Below are 19,906 nucleotides of genomic sequence, written 5' to 3'. Positions count from 1 at the left end.
AGTTCTGAAACGAGAAGTTCTCGATCTCGTTTTTCACGTTCGTCCTCGTTATGAAGAGGGCTGAACGCTCGTTATTTTGTGTAAATGTAATGAAAGATGAAAATGAGGTTAAAGTGAAGAATGATAATGAACGAACGGTATATGAGATGAATTAATGATTGTGGATTTTGAACGAGCATTCTAGGGAGGAACGACTCATGTATGGATGAATATGCAATTTTGTAAAGTATGACTGTGGGCATGCCAATGCTGGCTGTTCATCCTGATGTTCCGTGAGTACTCGTACTCACGTAGAGGAGGGTAAGTCATGTGTGGGAACAGCAGGAGGTCCTAGTCCTTAGGGGTACTTTGGATAGGGCTAACCTCGGGTGGCAGCTGATGTGATTATTCCAGTTACTACATCACCCGGGTGCAAGAACGCCTGTAGCTACGCAAATTCATACAGTCTGGACGGTCCGTCTAGTGATAGATTTCGTATGGTTTTATATGTGTTGAACTATTCTTGTGTTGTTGAAATGTTGATTTAAATGTTGATGTATGAATTAAATTACATAAGCTTACCCTTCGTTGTTCCTTGTGTTGTCTCTCGTCCTTGTACGTCCGTCCTGTCAATGCAATGATCATCCGTGTGGATGTGAGCAGAAGGCGAGGCATTGCTAGAAGATGTTATTGAAGAGGAGAATCTAGTAGACGTGGAAGTCAAGGCCGAGCCCTAGAGGGTTCGTTTATTTAGATGTTAGTTAATTAGTTTTGATTTTTGAACGTTCGGTTATTTGGTTTTGTAAAGTCGTTCGTCCCTGACTCTTATTATTTCTGTAGTATTGTAGTAAATTTTGTACTTAAAGCCGTTTGGTTTATGAACATTAATTTTTAGTGTAAAGACTGCACTGTTTGATTATGAAATGTAATTAATTCTAATTTATGGTTATTACTGTATTTTGGGATGTTACAACAGTTGAGTGAAAAGAATTTCTTGTAAAACAATTATGTAATATTTCTATAAAGTATAACGACAATTAGTTGAGTTATGTTTTTTTTCTATATCATTAAATCCCAATGATTTTACAACAAATGGAATTACCTGCAATTATATTTATAAATTTATCCCAAAAGCATTTATCTATTTCTTTGCATGACTATTTCTATAATAAAAATATTAAAAATAAAATATTTTTAAAACAAATTTTAGAATATTATTAAGTTTTTTTAACATTGTAAACATCTAAATATATATACTATTTTCAATATAATTTATAGTATCCTAAATATTCTCTTAAATCATTTTATTAAAATTCTCTACGAAATTTAATGGTAGTTAGATATACTCAAATGATTATATATATTAAAACATATAGTATATTATATTATTAATTTATCATCATTAATGTGACATCCCAAAATATTATATACACATATAATATAATAGGATTCAGTTATTATAATATGTAAAAGCAGTCGAGAGATAGATGTAATAGTATTTAAATATGTATACAGTCATCCAAAAGATAGAGGGAATTAAAACGAAATCAAACTTGAGTACAAGTTTCCAAAGTTCTCCAAAATACAAGGCTATTGAAATTTTAAAGAGACCTAAAATTTTTTCTAAAAGTGTCGAGCTATATAAAATAAAAGCTAGGAGTTTTTCAAAATAACACGCTAATCAACTAAGAGTTAGTAGAGGGCCTAAGTACTAGGACCTCCCACTACTCCTACCACACGCGTCAATCCTCCCTAAGTGAGAATGAAAGACTGTTGGAGTGTTAGGGATAACCCCCCATATGGAAGCCTCTCACATTCATTCAACACACTAACTGATCCCACCGAGAGATCTTAATTTCATATTCAATCCGACCACTTTAAATCACATGATATTCCTCTTCGATCATTAATGTACCTCATAAACCCCTTTGATTCATCAAACATAAAATTTCATAGTCATTCAAGTGCATTCTTACTATATTGTCTCATACCAAACCCATACACCATCATACAACATCAACCATGTCATAAAAACAACTCATACATTACATACTTTCACAAAACCATCACTTATTAACACAAATTTCTTTAGGACTTTCAATTATCAATACTTAAGTAATTCAAACAGCTTGGAGACCCTCACCAATGGCTCCGGAAGGGTCAAAAAGCCCCAGAACGACCTAAAGAACGTCCAAAACGGACATCCGGAACCCCTAAAACCACTCAAAACTGTCCTGAATGATTTTCCGACGACAATAATCGATTATCATATGTGATAATCAAATATTTGCGAGAGCTTTGAAGATGATACAACTCTCTTACTAAAATAATGCAACGTGATTTTTCTAGTTTTGGTGCATCTTAGACACTTTAATGAGTTTCTAACACTCCAAACTTGATCTATATGACAAAATAAACTTGTACAACTGATTCTAATACTTCCTAATCTTATTATCTAGTGATTTAATGTTGATTTAAACTTTAAACCCTCAATTTCATCAACCTAGGTACTCAATTCTGAATCTACCACTTATAAATTATTTTTAACACTTTTAACACTCCTAATGAGTCACAATTAACTTACCCAAGTTATCTAAACTGATCCTAACAGCCTGGAATACAAAATTCAGATTTTGACTACCTTAGTTCTCTTCATAGGTTATAAACTTCAATGATTCACATGGTTATTTCCTAATAAATTATTTAACAGAATTCATTTCTTCTAAGCATTCAAAATTATCACAACATTGTATCAATACGAGTTCCTAATCATCCAATTCACAGTTCATATCAACATCAACCAGTAGTACACGATCAAATAGGCCAACCCATAAACTTTACATGCACTCTATCACTATATCTACTAAATCTAACTCATACAAATTCAAGAATTTCACATAACAGCACAAAAACCCCAGCTCCCCTTACTTGGAAGTTGAGCAGTACAGCTTGCTAGAATACTTTAAACAGGACCCCACACAGCAGAGCACCAAACAGGACCTACAGATCACCGCATTGGTGACAACTAACAACTCTTAAAGCTAGAATAGGGCAAGGAATGAAAAGAAAAATACATAAGGCACATGCAAGAGCAAAATCGCATGCCCTAATTTCAAGAACAGTGGAGGAAAAGGACAAAACCACTTACCCGCTATAGAACGCGAAACCGATCGGTTCAAGTCGAAGCTCTCGACTCCGGGAACGTAAAATCACCACCTAAATGACAATACACGGGTCAAATTTCAAGATTTGGTAGAGAGAAGGCAGAGAAAGTTAGGGCTTGAAATTTTTAGAGAGAGAAGCTCAGAAAGTTAGAATCTGCTGAGCTCTTTCCTAAGGTCAGATTGACTTAGAGAGATGGGTCAGCTGTCCCACATAGGACCCAATGACCCTTTTTATAAATTTACAGACCCTTACAATTAACATATAAATAATAATAATAATATATATATATATATATATATATATATTAAAATATTGTGATATGAATATGTTAAGACAAACCAATAGTTTATTATAATTAATGTATGTTATTGTAAAATTCATATTTTACAAATAATACATTATTACCAAAATAAAATATGGACCAAGTTAATTAGACATAATATTATTATTGTACGAGAAGTTAGCTTGTTTGGCTTATGGATAATTATTTAAAAAATGAAATAAATTTTAAGTTTTTAAAAATTTGAATCTTTTTATTTAAGTTCTTTCTTTTAAATAATAGAAATTTAATTAAAATATTTTAAAAACGTAAGGAAAAAACCTTCAAATGAAAATTTAATTAAAAAAATTATATAAAATACAACACATAATTAAATTAATAAATAAATATTATATTTCATGAAATTAAATATTTAATACCATAAAATATATTTAATGAATATGTCCTAAACACAATGTTTTTATATTTAATATATATATATATATATATATATATTATAAGGAGTTCTTGATGGAAAAATTTCCTATTAAAGAATGATAAATTTTTATTACTTCTATAGAATTTGAAACAGAAGATAATAAAATTTTTAGCACATATTTCTTAGTATAAGTAATAATTATTTTTAAACACGTTAGATCTGTTAAGAATATAAAAAATTATAAAATAATAATAATAATGTAACTTCACACTATTATTCGAATGGACTCGGTTTTTTTTTCTTTTAGGATGTCGAAATAAGTTAAGGTATGTTACTTGGTTTTATAGTTAGAGTTTAGTTTAATTGAGTTAAGATATGTTATGTGTCAATCTAGGTTATCTTTAAAAGTAATTTAATCACAGTATCTATTAAATATATTTTTGACTTGAACTAAACTATTTTAAAATTTATAAAATACTAAAACTCTTAAAATTGTCACCTTAATTCAGATTACATTCTTTGGATAAAATTTTGTCTTAAAACACTAAGAAGGGATGTGTGAAACCCCTAATAATTAGTAGTAATAATTCCTGTCACATCACCATTAATACACGCCATTTCAATGCTCAGCCATTAAAACCCACTCTCTAATTTGAAACCCCTCCGCCAAGTGTCACAAAAAAGGGAATTCTGAAAATGCTAATGGAAGACAAGTGTCCGTGTACCAGAGGACGTCCGTTTGACTTGGGAATAAAACCAATTTCTGAAAAAATATTTTTCCCACTCTCTGCATGCATGAATGCCATCTGTCACGTTAGAAGTTTCTGAAGTCAGGAGTGGGTGTGCAGGTGTCAGCAGAGGAGACGCTCGTCCGTGGGGGCGTGGAAATTAACAAAACTTCCATTTTTCAAAAATCTCTCTCACCTGCATGCACTCATCTTCTACCTCAGAACTCATCCCTTCATTTCTCTCCAACCTCTCTCTAAAACCTCCCTACTTCTCTCTACTGTAATTCACCCAGTTGTTCTCCGATCATGTTTCAGCACCGTAGGAACGTCCGCTGAACCAAGAGCTACGCATTGGACCGAACAGTTTCAAGAACGGAAATTGGTAAGTTCTCTTTCAGTAGCACGTCCCTAGGGTTTCTGGAAAACCTAGTTGTTGACTGCATGCGTGTGTGTGGTCTAAAGGATTCATTTTCTGTGGATAGATTTGTTGTAAGAAGAATCAAGAGACATTGAGGGTAGGATATCGTTAGTTGGACGAACCAAAAGTCTTGTGTTAGGACGTTTCCTTCATTGATCCGGGTAAGGGAAGCTTATATGTTTAATTTATACTTGCATGTATTAAAAGCATGATGTTGGAGCTGTATGGATGACCACTGTTATGGAATATGATTTCTGATTTTGATTTATCTGTCATGAATGAGCACTGCTTGTATGTATTATATATGTTGTGGTGGTTTGAAATGTATGTTGATTTGATTATGTATGAACGGAGTATGGTTATTGTATAGTTGGAAGGATTAAAATGTTGAGATCTGTATGATGATGATGTTTAAGGTGAATTAAATCTGGAATGAAAGTTATAAAGTTTATAAATTTGAAATCTGGAAAATTCTGCTAAGGTTGAGAAATCTGAAATTTAAAACACTTCCCTATGATAAAAGACGCTCGTCATCGTACGGTCTTATACCGTTCGGTTTTCCTGGAAAATAATTTAGAATGGAATTCTTTCATTTGGAAAGAACTCTGCTCGAGAACGAGCGTCCCCATTTGAATGTTTGAGCGTTCATCTTTGATAGCGTTCGACCTTATGTTGAGCGTTCGTCTTTGATAGCGTTCGGCCTTATGTCGAGCGTTCGTCTTTGATAGCGTTCGGCCTTATGTCGAGCGTTCGTCTTTGATAGCGTTCGGCCTTATGTCGAACGTTCGTCTTTGATAGCGTTCGGCCTTACGTCGAGCGTTCGTTCTTAATAGCGTTCGGCCTTATGTCGAACGTTTGTCTTAAAACGGCGCACGGTATTCCACCAAACGTTCGTCCGAAATAGCGCTCGGTCTTATAACGAGCGTCCGTTCTAAATCGAGCAAGGTCTCATATCAAGCGCTCGTACGAATTGAATAATTATTTGATAAAATAGCGTTCGTTCTAAAGTATTAGACATTCATTCTCCGTACGTCCGTTAAATCTCTGGCCTTAGTTTTCATTATGCAACCATCTTCAAATATGATTCTAAGTATTCTTGACACTCCATTGTGTATTAAATCTGGTTCATGTTTTTATCACAAATATTTTCTAAGTACCAGTACACTTCAAGTCGAGTCAGTTCATCTAACTGGCCAAATAGAAAATTACGTTTGTTGTATATTTCCCTGAGTATCCAGTAACTTTATTTGGACGTTCGTCCTACTTCTTCAATGGATTGAGCGTTCGTCATTTTTGACTCCTGAATCTAATGATGTAAAAGATAATGGAATATGATAAATTATGGTGTGAACCCTATGAGAACTGAATTTGTGATGTTGGATTTTGGACGAGCGTTCCAGGGAGGAACGTCTCATATATGTTGAATATTGAATTGGTAAAGTATGACTGTGGTTAGCTAATGCTGGCTTGGTCCATCCTGATATTCCGTGATACTCATCTTCACGTAGAGGAGGGTAGTTCATGTGTGGGAATGGCAGGAGGTCCTTAGTCCATAAGTTAACATGGGCGACGTAAGAACGGACTAACCTCGAGGGGCAGCTGTTGAGTGTATCCCAGTTACTACACCACTCGGGTGCAAGGACGCCTGTAGCTACACAGTTCATACAGTCCGGACGGTCGTCATTTATATTGATGTTACCTGATGTTATATGTTAAATTATGTGTTTGTGTGGAATGAAATATTGTATGTGTGATGTATAACTTAAACTATATAAGCTTACCCTTTTGTCTTTTCCTTGTGTTGTCCATTGTATCTGTACGTTCGTCCTGTCCTTGCAATGATCATCCGTGTGGATGTGAGCAGATGGTGGTGCGTCACTGGAAGAAATGCTGGAAGAAGAAAATTTGGAGGACGCAAATCTGGTGGATGTTGAAGTTAAAACCGAGCCTTAGAGCGCTCGCTCGTGTAGTTTAGTTTTACTATGTTTATTTTGCGGACGCTCGGTTATAGTTTTGTAAAGCCGTTCGTCCTTAAACTCTTGTATGTTTTAAGCGTTCGTTTTTCTGTATCTTTATGCCGTTCGGCTAATTACCGCTCGTTCGGTTTACGTAAAACTGTACTGTATTATTAACTAAATGTAATAAATTCTGATTATGGTAATTACTATATTTTGGGATGTTACATTAGTGGTATCAGAGTAGTTTTGTTCTCTTAAAGGACGCTGTAGGTTATGAGTGCACTATGTTTTGATGTGTGCTTAAAATGTGCTTAAATGAGTTATTTTATCTTAACTCTTTACACGTAACTAACGTTCGTTTTTCTCTGTGTCCAAGGAACGAATGGAACCTAGACTCCCTCCTCCACCACAACCTACATAACCGGAAGCGTCCAACAACGCTAGGTTGTTGGAAACAGTGATCGACCGACTGCAACAACAAAACACGACCCTGATGGAGCAGAATGCCACACTGATGCAGCAGAATCAGAATGCCATGCAAAGTTTGGAGGCTTCGCGTGTCAATTCTGAAACAACCCAAAGGCAGTTAATGGAAATCCTGGCGGCAACCAGAGGAACATCGGGAGCGTCCTCTTCCAACGCTGCCCAGCCTGCTGCTGAGTGGAGTTTGGAGAGTTTTCTCCAGCATCATCCGGCAAAGTTTAATGGTAAGGGCCTCCCTGACGAGGCAGACCAGTGGCTCAGGGACATGGAAAAGATTTTCAACGCCAAGAGGTGTCCGGATGAAAACAGGTTGGCGTACACAGAGTATTTATTGACTGGAGAAGCGAGCCACTGGTGGGCGAGTGCGAGAGCTATCCTGGCGGATGCGCATCAACCGATCACTTGGGAAGTATTCAGAAGCAAGTTTTATAAAGAATATTTCCCTGACAGCGTCCGCTTTGCCAAGGAGGTTGAATTTCTGCAACTCGTCCAAGGTGGGATGTCCGTTTCTGAGTACACGAACAAGTTCAAACACTTGGTTCGTTTCAATACGATGGCCACAAGTGGAGAGTGGCAGTGTCGCAAATTTGAGAACGGTTTGCGGAGTGACCTGAAGGTATTGATTTCCAGCCTGTGTATCCGAACGTTTCCTGCCATGGTTGAGAGGGCCAAAGTTTTGGAGAAGAATATGGCAGAAGCTGAACGACAGAAGAAACAACAACAAGTGAGTAGGGGGCCTATTTTGTCCAGGGGAGGTACTGTTCAGAGAAGGACTCCTTACGGTCGTCCTGGTCAGTCGTCCAACACGAACAGTTCTCAAGCTTTGGTTCCTGCTGGACAAGCTGGACAGTACGGAAACATTACTTGTTTCCAATGTGGTGGACCACATTACCGTTCGTCATGTCCTCAGTTGGCGGGAGGAAAGCACTGTAATCGGTGTGGACGAAATGGGCACTTGGGGAACGAGTGCAACATGGGTGGTCGAGCGGGGATGAGACCACCAAACGCGGGAAGGAATCAGCAAGGGAGAGGTGGACGAGCCCAAGCTGTTGGGCGTGTGTATGCGATAACTGGAGCGGAGGCAGCCAGCTCAGGTACAGTCATCATCAGTACATGCTTAGTATATGGTAAATCTTGTTGCGTGCTGTTTGATTCGGGAGCAACACATTCCTTCATCTCGAAGGCGTACGTTGGCAAACTGGGATTAGAAGTGAGTGAGATGCAGTTTGATCTGGTGGTGTCAACCCCAGCGGCTGGAGAGGTGAGGACGTCCACTATGTGCGTCCATTGTCCTATAGAAGTACAAGAGCGTAAATATAAAGTAAACCTCATCTGCCTACCTCTTCAAGGGTTGGAGGTGATTTTAGGAATGGATTGGTTGGCCACCAATCACATTCTCATAGATTGTGGGAAGAAGGAGTTGATATTTCCGAGTGAAGAGGATGAAGAATTAGCGGTAACGCTCGGTCAGTTAAAGGAGGATATAATGGAAGGTGCGAGTTGCTTCCTAATCATGACGCATGAAGACCAAGAACTTGGAGAATTGAGGCAAGAACGAACGTCCGTTGTTGGCAGTGAGGAGCGGATGGTTTTGGATGAGTTTCCTGACGTCTTTCCTGAAGAAATACCGGGTCTACCCCCGACTCGTGAAGTTGAATTCACCATTGATTTGGTGACAACAGCCGCACCCATCTCTGTTCAACCATACCGTATGGCGCCTGCAGAGTTGGTTGAACTTAAGAAGCAAATAGAGGAACTGATGGAGAAACAATTTATCAGGCCGAGCGTATCACCATGGGGAGCGCTTGTGCTCTTGGTGAAGAAGAAGGATGGCAGCTCTCGGTTATGCATAGACTACAGGCAATTGAACAAGCTGACCATCAAGAACAAGTACCCATTGCCAAGGATAGATGACTTGTTGGATCAGCTGCATGGGGCAACGGTGTTTTCTAAGATTGATTTACGTTCGGGATATCACCAGATCAGGGTGAAGGAGGACGACATCCAGAAGACAGCATTCAGGTCTCGTTATGGACACTACGAGTATGTAGTGATGCCATTTGGAGTGACGAACGCTCCCGCAGTGTTCATGGATTATATGAATCGTATCTTCAGGCCGTACCTGGACAAGTTCATGGTCGTTTTCATAGATGATATTCTCATCTACTCCAAGACCAAGGATGAACATGAAGAACACTTGAGGGCAGTGCTAACCGTGTTGAGGGAGAAGGAGTTATATGCCAAACTATCCAAGTGTGAATTCGGGATGAAGGAGGTGCAATTTTTGGGACACATTGTATCAGCTGAAGGGATCTCGGTAGATCCAGCAAAGGTACGAGCGGTTATAGATTGGGCGAGTCCGCGTTCGGTCACGGAGGTAAGGAGTTTCGTTGGTCTTGCGGGCTACTATAGGCGCTTTATTGAAGGATTTTCCAAGATAGTAGCCCCACTGACGCAGCTTACCAGGAAAGACCAACCGTTCGCGTGGACTGATCTGTGCGAGGAGCGGTTCCAGGAGCTAAAAGTAAAGTTGACGAGCGCTCCAGTGTTGATCATTCCGGACACGTCCAAACCCTTTGAGGTATACTGCGACGCGTCTCATCAAGGGTTGGGCTGTGTGCTTATGCAAGAGAAGCGGGCAGTAGCATACGCATCTCGTCAATTGAAGATCTATGAGAAGAATTACCCAACGCACGACCTGGAGCTAGCAGCGGTCGTCTTTGCACTGAAGACTTGGAGACATTACTTGTACGGATCTACTTTCCAAGTCTTCAGTGACCACAAGAGCCTCAAATATTTATTTGATCAGAAGGAGTTGAACATGAGGCAGAGGCGTTGGTTAGAATTCCTAAAAGACTATGAGTTTGAGCTGCTCTATCATCCTGGAAAAGCTAACGTAGTGGCGGACGCCCTAAGCAGAAAGGCAGTTCATGTCTCGGTAATGATGGTTAAAGAGCTGGAATTGGTTGAGAGTTTCCGAGATCTAAGGTTGCATTTTAAGTTGGAGCCAAGTAGCATCAAGTGCTGTAACCTTAGAATATCTAGCAATGTGTTTGATCGGATCAGAATGAAGCAACGTGAGGATGAAGAGCTGGTGAAGATATTAAGCGCGCTCGGTTTTAATAAAGATAAGGATTTCAATACGGGAACGGACGGTATGTTGCGTTACAAGGGTAGGACGTGCGTTCCTAACGACGGCGAACTGAAACGAATCATCTTGGAGGAAGCCCATCATAGTCGTCTTAGCATGCACCCTGGTATGACTAAGATGTATCAAGATCTTCGACGCTCGTTCTGGTGGCCTGGAATGAAAAGTGACGTCGCTCGTTTTGTGGCATCCTGCCTGACTTGTCAACGTGCAAAGGCTGAACACCAACGACCAGGTGGCTTGCTCCAACAGTTGGAGATTCCAGAATGGAAGTGGGACAACATCTCCATGGACTTTGTGACTCATCTACCACGAACGGTCAGGAATCATGACTCTATTTGGGTGATCGTGGATAGGCTAACGAAGAGCGCCCACTTCCTGGCCGTAAACTTGAAGATGTCGATGGAAAATTTGGCTAAGTTATATATCCAAGAGATCGTTCGTCTGCATGGGGTGCCTTCAAGCATAATTTCTGACCGAGACACGAGATTCACATCTCGGTTTTGGCAGTCCTTACAAGGAGAATTGGGAAGCAGACTGCAGATGAGTTCAGCATATCATCTGCAAACAGACGGCCAGTCTGAACGGACCATCCAGACGCTGGAAGATTTACTGAGGACGTGCGTCCTAGATCATTTGGGTACTTGGGATGAAGTCCTGCCTCTAGTAGAGTTCACGTACAACAATAGCTATCAGTCGAGCATAGGTATGGCGCCGTTTGAAGCTCTCTATGGGAGAAAATGTCGAACGCCACTTTGTTGGTTTCAAGATGGAGAGAACGTGATAACTGGACCTGAGCTCATCTAGTAAACGACCGAGAAGGTTAAATTGATTCAAGATAGATTGAAGACGTCCCTTAGCAGGCAGAAATCATATGCGGATCGAAGAAGAAGACCCTTGGAGTTCGCTGCAGGTGACCATGTATTCCTTCGACTCAATCCGATCACTGGTGTAGGCCGAGCCATTCGTCCAAAGAAGCTATCTCCCAAGTTCATAGGACTATACCAGATTTTGAAGAAGATTGGACCAGTAGCTTATGAACTTGCCTTGCCACCTCAATTATCAAATCTTCATCCAGTATTCCACGTTTCCCAACTTCGGAAGTACATAGCGAATCCATCTCACGTACTGGAGTTGGAAGATGTTCAGCTTTGTCATGACCGAACGTTGGAATTACAACCCGTCCGCGTGGAAGACAGCCGCACCAAGCTATATAAGGGCAAGGACGTTCGTCTAGTTAAAATGGTGTGGGACGCGAAGACTGGCGATTCAACGTGGGAAGTAGAGGACGCTATGAGGGACTTGTATCCGCACTTGTTTACGGGTGAGTTTTAAATTTTCGAGGACGAAAATTTTTGTAGTTAGGGAGAATGTGAAACCCCTAATAATTAGTAGTAATAATTCCTGTCACATCACCATTAATACACGCCATTTCAATGCTCAGCCATTAAAACCCACTCTCTAATTTGAAACCCCTCCGCCAAGTGTCACAAAAAAGGGAATTCTGAAAATGCTAATGGAAGACAGGTGTCCGTGTACCAGAGGACGTCCGTTTGACTTGGGAATAAAACCAATTTCTGAAAAAATCTTTTTCCCACTCTCTGCATGCATGAATGCCATCTGTCACGTTAGAAGTTTCTGAAGTCAGGAGTGGGTGTGCAGGTGTCAGCAGAGGAGACGCTCGTCCGTGGGGGCGTGGAAATTAACAAAACTTCCATTTTTCGAAAATCTCTCTCACCTGCATGCACTCATCTTCTACCTCAGAACTCATCCCTTCATTTCTCTCCAACCTCTCTCTAAAACCTCCCTACTTCTCTCTACTGTAATTCACCCAGTTGTTCTCCGATCACGTTTCAGCACCGTAGGAACGTCCGCTGAACCAAGAGCTACGCATTGGACCGAACAGTTTCAAGAACGGAAATTGGTAAGTTCTCTTTCAGTAGCACGTCCCTAGGGTTTCTGGAAAACCTAGTTGTTGACTGCATGCGTGTGTGTGGTCTAAAGGATTCATTTTCTGTGGATAGATTTGTTGTAAGAAGAATCAAGAGACGTTGAGGGTAGGATATCGTTAGCTGGACGAACCAAAAGTCTTGTGTTAGGACGTTTCCTTCATTGATCCGGGTAAGGGAAGCTTATATGTTTAATTTATACTTACATGTATTAAAAGCATGATGTTGGAGCTGTATGGATGACCATTGTTATGGAATATGATTTCTGATTTTGATTTATCTGTCATGAATGAGCACTGCTTGTATGTATTATATATGTTGTGGTGGTTTGAAATGTATGTTGATTTGATTATGTATGAACGGAGTATGGTTATTGTATAGTTGGAAGGATTAAAATGTTGAGATCTGTATGATGATGATGTTTAAGGTGAATTAAATCTGGAATGAAAGTTATAAAGTTTATAAATTTGAAATCTGGAAAATTCTGCTAAGGTTGAGAAATCTGAAATTTAAAACACTTCCCTATGATAAAAGACGCTCGTCATCGTACGGTCTTATACCGTTCGGTTTTCCTGGAAAATAATTTAGAATGGAATTCTTTCATTTGGAAAGAACTCTGCTCGAGAACGAGCGTCCCCATTTGAATGTTTGAGCGTTCATCTTTGATAGCGTTCGACCTTATGTTGAGCGTTCGTCTTTGATAGCGTTCGGCCTTATGTCGAGCGTTCGTCTTTGATAGCGTTCGGCCTTATGTCGAGCGTTCGTCTTTGATAGCGTTCGGCCTTATGTCGAGCGTTCGTCTTTGATAGCGTTCGGCCTTACGTCGAGCGTTCGTTCTTAATAGCGTTCGGCCTTATGTCGAACGTTTGTCTTAAAACGGCGCACGGTATTCCACCAAACGTTCGTCCGAAATAGCGCTCGGTCTTATAACGAGCGTCCGTTCTAAATCGAGCAAGGTCTCATATCAAGTGCTCGTACGAATTGAATAATTATTTGATAAAATAGCGTTCGTTCTAAAGTATTAGACATTCATTCTCCGTACATCCGTTAAATCTCTGGCCTTAGTTTTCATTATGCAACCATCTTCCTCTAGCGTGTAAAAATCAAAATTAACCCCCTTTTTTGCTGCAATTACTGTGTCGACGTTAGGATAGTGCCGGGGAGGAGGGTGGTGGTTGCGGGACTACATTATTCCGAGGGGGTTGTTCGAAGGTGGTGGTCGCGACGTGATGACGGTGTTGTGGCGACCAGAAGACGGTGTGCTCAGAACTTGAAGGAAATTGGTTGAGGGACTTCGTTGGAGGGGTCATTGTGGGCTTATGTGGTTGTCGTGCTGTACAAAGGTTGCCATCGTCAAGGGCTTTCTCGGTTGAGGTAAGTTGTGCGTTTAAAAATTCATTATGAGTTACAATGTTCTTGAATCTGTTTGATGTTCTTGTGACAGCAGTGTATGATGTTGTTTGATTGAGAAAGTTTATTGGTATGTTGCCTTTGCTTCTAATGCGTGCAACTGTGTGCTCTAACTACACAAAACTTCAACTACGAAGTGAACCTTTAATATTGATTGAATGGTTTAAAGTGTACTTAGTAGAACTTGTAGGTTACAAATTTTAGGTCTAAGTCTAAGTCCAACCACCTTAAAAACAATAGTTATACTAACCACTTATATCGAGCAATCCGTTTAATCGGTTTGATCTTAAATCAAGGGATTTGAGACGTTGAAGCCCACTTAGAGATGAGAGAAATTCATTGGAGAAACTGTTTCAAGTCAGCTTTAGGACTTGTAAAGTGGGTGGCCACGTAAATCCATCCTTCTTTGATAGAAACAAAATTGACAACATCTAATTATGAGTATACACACAAAATAAGGAGCATCCATATTTTCATTGATTCGAATCTACTTCGGTAAAACAAAGAATAAGCATAACTAACCTAAACGCCAAAAAATAGTCTCATTCAACTGGTTCCCCTCCATCTCAAGAATCTCTAGAGACCTTATCTTTGATATATCTAGTAATATACATACTCATTACACTCATATATTTTCAACCAAAAAACATGATGATGATTTGAGATGTAGGAAGTGTAACATACTAAGAATTGATCTTGGAGTCAATTCACTGTATCCTAAATTTAAAGACTTTAGAGAAGAAAGTCCACTGAGAATGCAATATCACTGTCATTGAAGTTGTTGTAAGACAAGTGAAGGACCTCAAGATTCTTCAACATAGAGCATAAACCTGCAAGGTAAAGTATCTTACATTACATACATATATATATTATCCTGAAGCTTATCAGTATCCTTAGCTTTACAAATGAAATGGGAAAATTATTCCACCTTGGATATGATTATCTGAGTCAAATTCATTGTCAGACAAATAGAGTTCTTCTAGAGATGTGAATCTCTCTTAGAGATGGCAAAATGTCATTAGTCAAATAGTTCCAACTTATGTCAAGGACTTCTAATCTAACCAACTTTGATGATAGAGTTTCAAAATCTAAAGGAATACACATGTGTTAGTACTCAAAGGTAGTAGAAGAAGCCAACCAATTTTGAAGTAAAAATTAAAAAGATGCTTATCACACATAGAATCAACAATTGATAGTGGCAGTTCCCTTAAATGCCGAAAATTTCACTAATAATTGTTGCAGAATGGAGAAACAGCAGAGTAAAGGCTGGGTGGTTCAATTAAATGCATAAGAAGGTCCTAATCAACTAGACCTAGCTGCAGACTATCAACTAGGAGATATAAAGTGACCTAAAACCACTCAAAGACTAAAGCACAATGCAAAGCTCTACAAAAAGCAGAAACAATGATAAAACTAGCAAAATGATCAACTCAACTACTCTAATTGAGATTTAATGATAATTTGTGATTGTTAGCACTTGAAACATGTATGCATGTATCAAATACACTTGTCTCAAGCATTAGAATCAATAAATTTTTACCAAAAAGAGTGTGCTCATGATCAAACCATTAAAGTAAATGCCTTTTAGCACCTGTATAATGTTTCTTTTTCACATGTTTCAGTTCAAATCACAACCGAGCTTTTGTTACAACTCAAACCAATTACAAATGCAAAAATTCAAAAATCAAAGTTGGATTCAACTTTGCACTAGGAAAAATGAACTGTAAATTGAGGTTTTGAGTTGTGAAATTATAGAACAGTGGTTATAAGTCAAATTAGAATTTTAGAACAAATTTAAATCATCAAAACAAAGTCTTTTGAGCTATTTTTTGGCATAAAAATAGTAGATTCAAAAATTTGACCTTATAACAGCTAATAATGTCGCAAATTAAACAACTACACACCTCATTCTATGTTATAATGATTCAAACAGCTAGCTATCCATGCAAATGACTGTAGAAAGTGCAAATACACTAAACTAAGCTTGAAAACAACAAGTAAGCATGGTCAAACTCGAACTGGACATTGCAAGGACATTTAACACAGTGAAAACCATTACTTTTTGAGTTAAAATAGAAGTGTAGTAGTGATTTTGAGTTCCAGGCTGTTTCTAACTCATTTTAGAGTTTAAAGACAATTAAAATTATCAAATAAAGTTACTTGAACATTCAGTTGTGTGTTTAAATCACTTGCATATGTTTTTTAGTATCAAACCACCAAACTAGGGACTTTTTCTAGTGCAGAATTTTTTTTCCAGCTAAGGTTTGATTCTTTTCTCTAGTTGCAGTGCATTTGTAGTCAGGAGGGTGGTCTGTTAACATCACGGTGTGTGGACGTTGTTGTGAGGAGGGTTCTTGTCTTCGTCAAGGGAGGCTCCTAGATGTGCAAAATAGTTTACTACTGCTAGGAATGTATTTTTGATTATGCTTATATGATGGAACCACTGTTAATAAATTGAAGTTGAAGAGGAACATTTTATATTTCATTGTGTGCGTTTTCTGCCTTAAATAAGCATGGATAGGAGTAATAATTTCGTAATTGTTACCCTCAGTCATTTTAAATCCATGAAGAACATAATAGCTCATCAAATCAGTAGCTTAATCCAATGAAAACTAAAACAAGGACCCGTTGAACGTTTTAGTATTGCAATATTTGAATCTGGTTTTGATTTTTAATAATTTGATATATGCAAAGGAATTTTTGTTTGGACTGTTTGCTGCATGAGCTTTGAGGTCATGAGTTACTCTTCCTTGTAGTATAATTGCACAAGAGTTGTAACCGAGAGAGTTATGTTCCTTCTTTGATAGCCAACCTATTACATTCAAATTATAACCTTCTTTACCAATTTGGAACTAGAACAATGATAATGTAACCATAAAGATTTACCTTTGGCCAAAATACTTAACATACTGATGTGCAAACATATTTAAGGTTGTATGTGTAACACCCCAAAAATTAACATTTTTTTTAACATCTCACACACAAATTATTTCATTAAAAATAAAAACCTCGTACAATATTACAATCATCCATTTAGGAGTAGTATAGTTCGTACTGGAAATACATTATTTTTTTTACATCATTACAACACTCCTAAATTTATTTATTTATTTCTTTAAACTACTCTTCATTTTTCTGCTGCTTCCTCCTTCACTTGAATTGGTTCGGACGTCGTTCCGGCATCTGCTCCCGTATAACATAAACGTTATACGATCATCGCAAAAAATAAGATTTTCCGGCACAAACAAACAAGTAAGGGTGAGCTACCATGCAACATTCATAGAAAAACATTACACTATTATTATACGTAATACATTCACCATAAATTCATGCAAGATGCAATTATCATACTAGACTCTATTATCCGGATATAATGTTGATGGAAGTCTCGGGTGGTCATGCACTTGTCGTGACATCAACAACATAGTTATGGCCAAATATAATATATCACATCACCCATAAGGTTAGTCCATTAACGTCTATGAACATACACTAGGACCTCCTACTACTCTCACCATATAACACATCCTTCTCTAATTGAGACTGGACAATTATTAGAGTTTTAGGATAACCACCAACAACTGGACCCTCAACATCAACATATACACTAATACCATACCAATATAGAATCTCTCCATGAGACTCATATCATGCTCATATTCCTCAACTCATATCATACTATTACAAAATATCCTCATAAAACTCATATCATGTTCAGATTCATAATTTCATATCAACATCATAAAATACATTCAACACAGAAATCATACAAGATAAATATATTACAAACAAATTAACAATAATAAAATGTTACTATAAATGGTCACCGAAGAAGAATCAAATATTTTACAATCATTAAAATAAACTTTAATAAAAAAATTTGGGGAAACAAGAAGTTGACTCTGGCAGAGCCAGTTAGATAACTTCTCATCCTTTCAGGAAGATGCAATAAAAATTAAATAGAACAATAAAAGTTCTGGGGAAACAAGAAGTTGAATCTGGCAGAGCCGGTTAGACAACTTCTCATCCTTCCAGGAATACAATGTAATTAAATAATAAGAATAATAACAGGTTTGGGGAAATAAGAAGTTGAATCTGGCAGAGCCGGTTAGACAACTTCTAATCCTTCCAAAAATAAAAACGAATAAGGAAAACAATATAAAGTATGGGGAAACAAGAAGTTGAATCTGGCAGAGCCGGTTAGACAACTTCTAATCCATCCAAAAATAAAAACGAATAAGGAAAACAATATAAAGTATGGGGAAACAAGAAGTTGAATCTGGCAGAGCCGGTTAGACAACTTCTAATCCATCCAAAAATAAAAACGAATAAGGAAAACAATATAAAGTATGGGGAAACAAGAAGTTGAATCTAGCAGAGCCGGTTAGACAACTTCTAATCCATCCAAAAATAAAAAACGAATAAGGAAAACACTATAAAGTATGGGGAAACAAGAAGTTGAATCTGGCAGAGCCGGTTAGACAACTTCTAATCCATCCAAAAATAAAAACGAATAAGGAAAACAATAAACATATGGCATAACATAATCAACATCACATTTTACAACTATCACACTTGGATCTAAACACAGAAGCATGTTCTCATCCAAAATTCAAAATCATACAGAAACAAAATACTTCACATTCAAGATTTAAGATCAACCAAAAGGAACATATACAAGACTCAAAATAATACCAAACAAAATGTAACTCCCCTTACCTCTATTCCAGACTTCTCTTGCTCCGAATTTGTTTCCCCGAAAACTCTTCAGAACCTCTACTCTAAAATTTCTTCCTACTCCAAAAACTTCCTAATTTCTTCCTTTCTCATAATTCTCTCTACCTCTTGCTGCAAAAATTTCATTTCCCAAGCTTGCTATTTATAGGCCAAAATTTTGGCACTATTTGTTTTTTTTTTTTTTTACTATTCCTTATTTTATTAAAAATATTATTTTAATCCAAATTCTATCTGATCCTCTTTGCACCAACGTGGCTTCCTTATCCCTTTGGCACTATTCATTTTTTTTACTATTCACTTTTTACTATTCACTATTCACTATTCACTATTCACTATTCACTATTCACTTTTTATTATTCAATTTGCTTAAAAAAATTCTAAATAAGTTATCAAAATTTTGAAACTCTCCTTCTAGAATTACTATAATTTTATATCCAAAATTTACATTTTTCTATCCATTAAAATTATTACTACAAAAGTAATTGATATGATTTATTACAATAGATAATATTTTTATTTATTTTTTATTTTTATTATTATTTTTTTTTGGACTTTAGAGTATGCCCTCTATGTGTATAGTCCTCGTTGCTATCATATATCCTCCCTCTTTATTAGGTTTCCAGAGTACTAAGTCTTCTGTTGGTATGATTTAGATTCTGAAATCTAATTAGAAATCTTTAAATAAACTGTGACAATATTTATATGAATAAGTTGATGTTAAAAAGTGAAAAATGCTAGACATAATGTATTAAAAATGAAATAATGAGGTGTGGTTAGAGTAAATAATGAGGAAATGCAGTATAGGTTAAAGAGCAAAAGAGCAAATGACTTAATGTCTCTGAATTGGAAGTTATATGATTAAGTAAATGATTCATGGATAAAATATTAGAGGAAAGACCATCTTATCCTTATTTATTTTTTTATTTCTCTTCCATAAATTATTAAAGTGTTTTATTTAATTAAAGGGCTTGATTAATTAGTTAACAATTCGAGCTACTAGGAGCTAAATTCGAGACCTTTCAAAAGCTAGTTGAACTAGTTTTATTATCATTTGAAATGGTGAACTACAAGTCTCATTTTGTTGGTGTAGAAATCTCTGCATATGACAATCAAGTAATATTAGCCACCACAGAATTTGAATATACATATATATATATATATATATATATATATATATATATATGTATGTATATATAATATGAAGTGGTAATTGTGTATGATGAAGAAGTAAGT

General features: G+C 37.3%; 1 protein-coding gene across 1 annotated transcript; it reads left to right on the top strand.

Annotated features, from left to right (window-relative positions):
• Positions 1-7,439: 7,439 nt before the first annotated feature.
• Positions 7,440-11,912, top strand: LOC128196647 (uncharacterized). The gene is made up of 4 exons (XM_052878139.1): positions 7,440-8,739; positions 8,833-10,196; positions 10,260-10,584; positions 11,533-11,912. Exons 1-4 carry the CDS (start codon positions 7,440-7,442, stop codon positions 11,910-11,912), a joined length of 3,369 nt encoding a protein of 1,122 aa, XP_052734099.1.
• Positions 11,913-19,906: the final 7,994 nt, after the last annotated feature.

The sequence above is a fragment of the Vigna angularis genome, chromosome 5 (genome assembly GCF_016808095.1).
Source record: "Vigna angularis cultivar LongXiaoDou No.4 chromosome 5, ASM1680809v1, whole genome shotgun sequence".
Lineage (NCBI taxonomy): Eukaryota > Viridiplantae > Streptophyta > Magnoliopsida > Fabales > Fabaceae > Vigna > Vigna angularis.
The sequence above is the reverse complement of the archived record's forward strand: the minus strand, read 5'-3'. Positions and strand labels throughout refer to the sequence as shown.

What these genes read in the sequence shown, in the direction of transcription:
- LOC128196647 (XM_052878139.1), top strand. Translation starts at nt 7,440, where the DNA reads ATGGAGCAGAATGCCACACTGATGCAGCAGAATCAGAATGCCATGCAA. An exon ending in TGTACGGATCTACTTTCCAA is followed by an intron (nt 10,197 to 10,259) that starts GTCTTCAGTGAC and finishes AACATGAGGCAG; the next exon opens with AGGCGTTGGTTAGAATTCCT. An exon ending in TTTCAATACGGGAACGGACG is followed by an intron (nt 10,585 to 11,532) that starts GTATGTTGCGTT and finishes TCACTGGTGTAG; the next exon opens with GCCGAGCCATTCGTCCAAAG.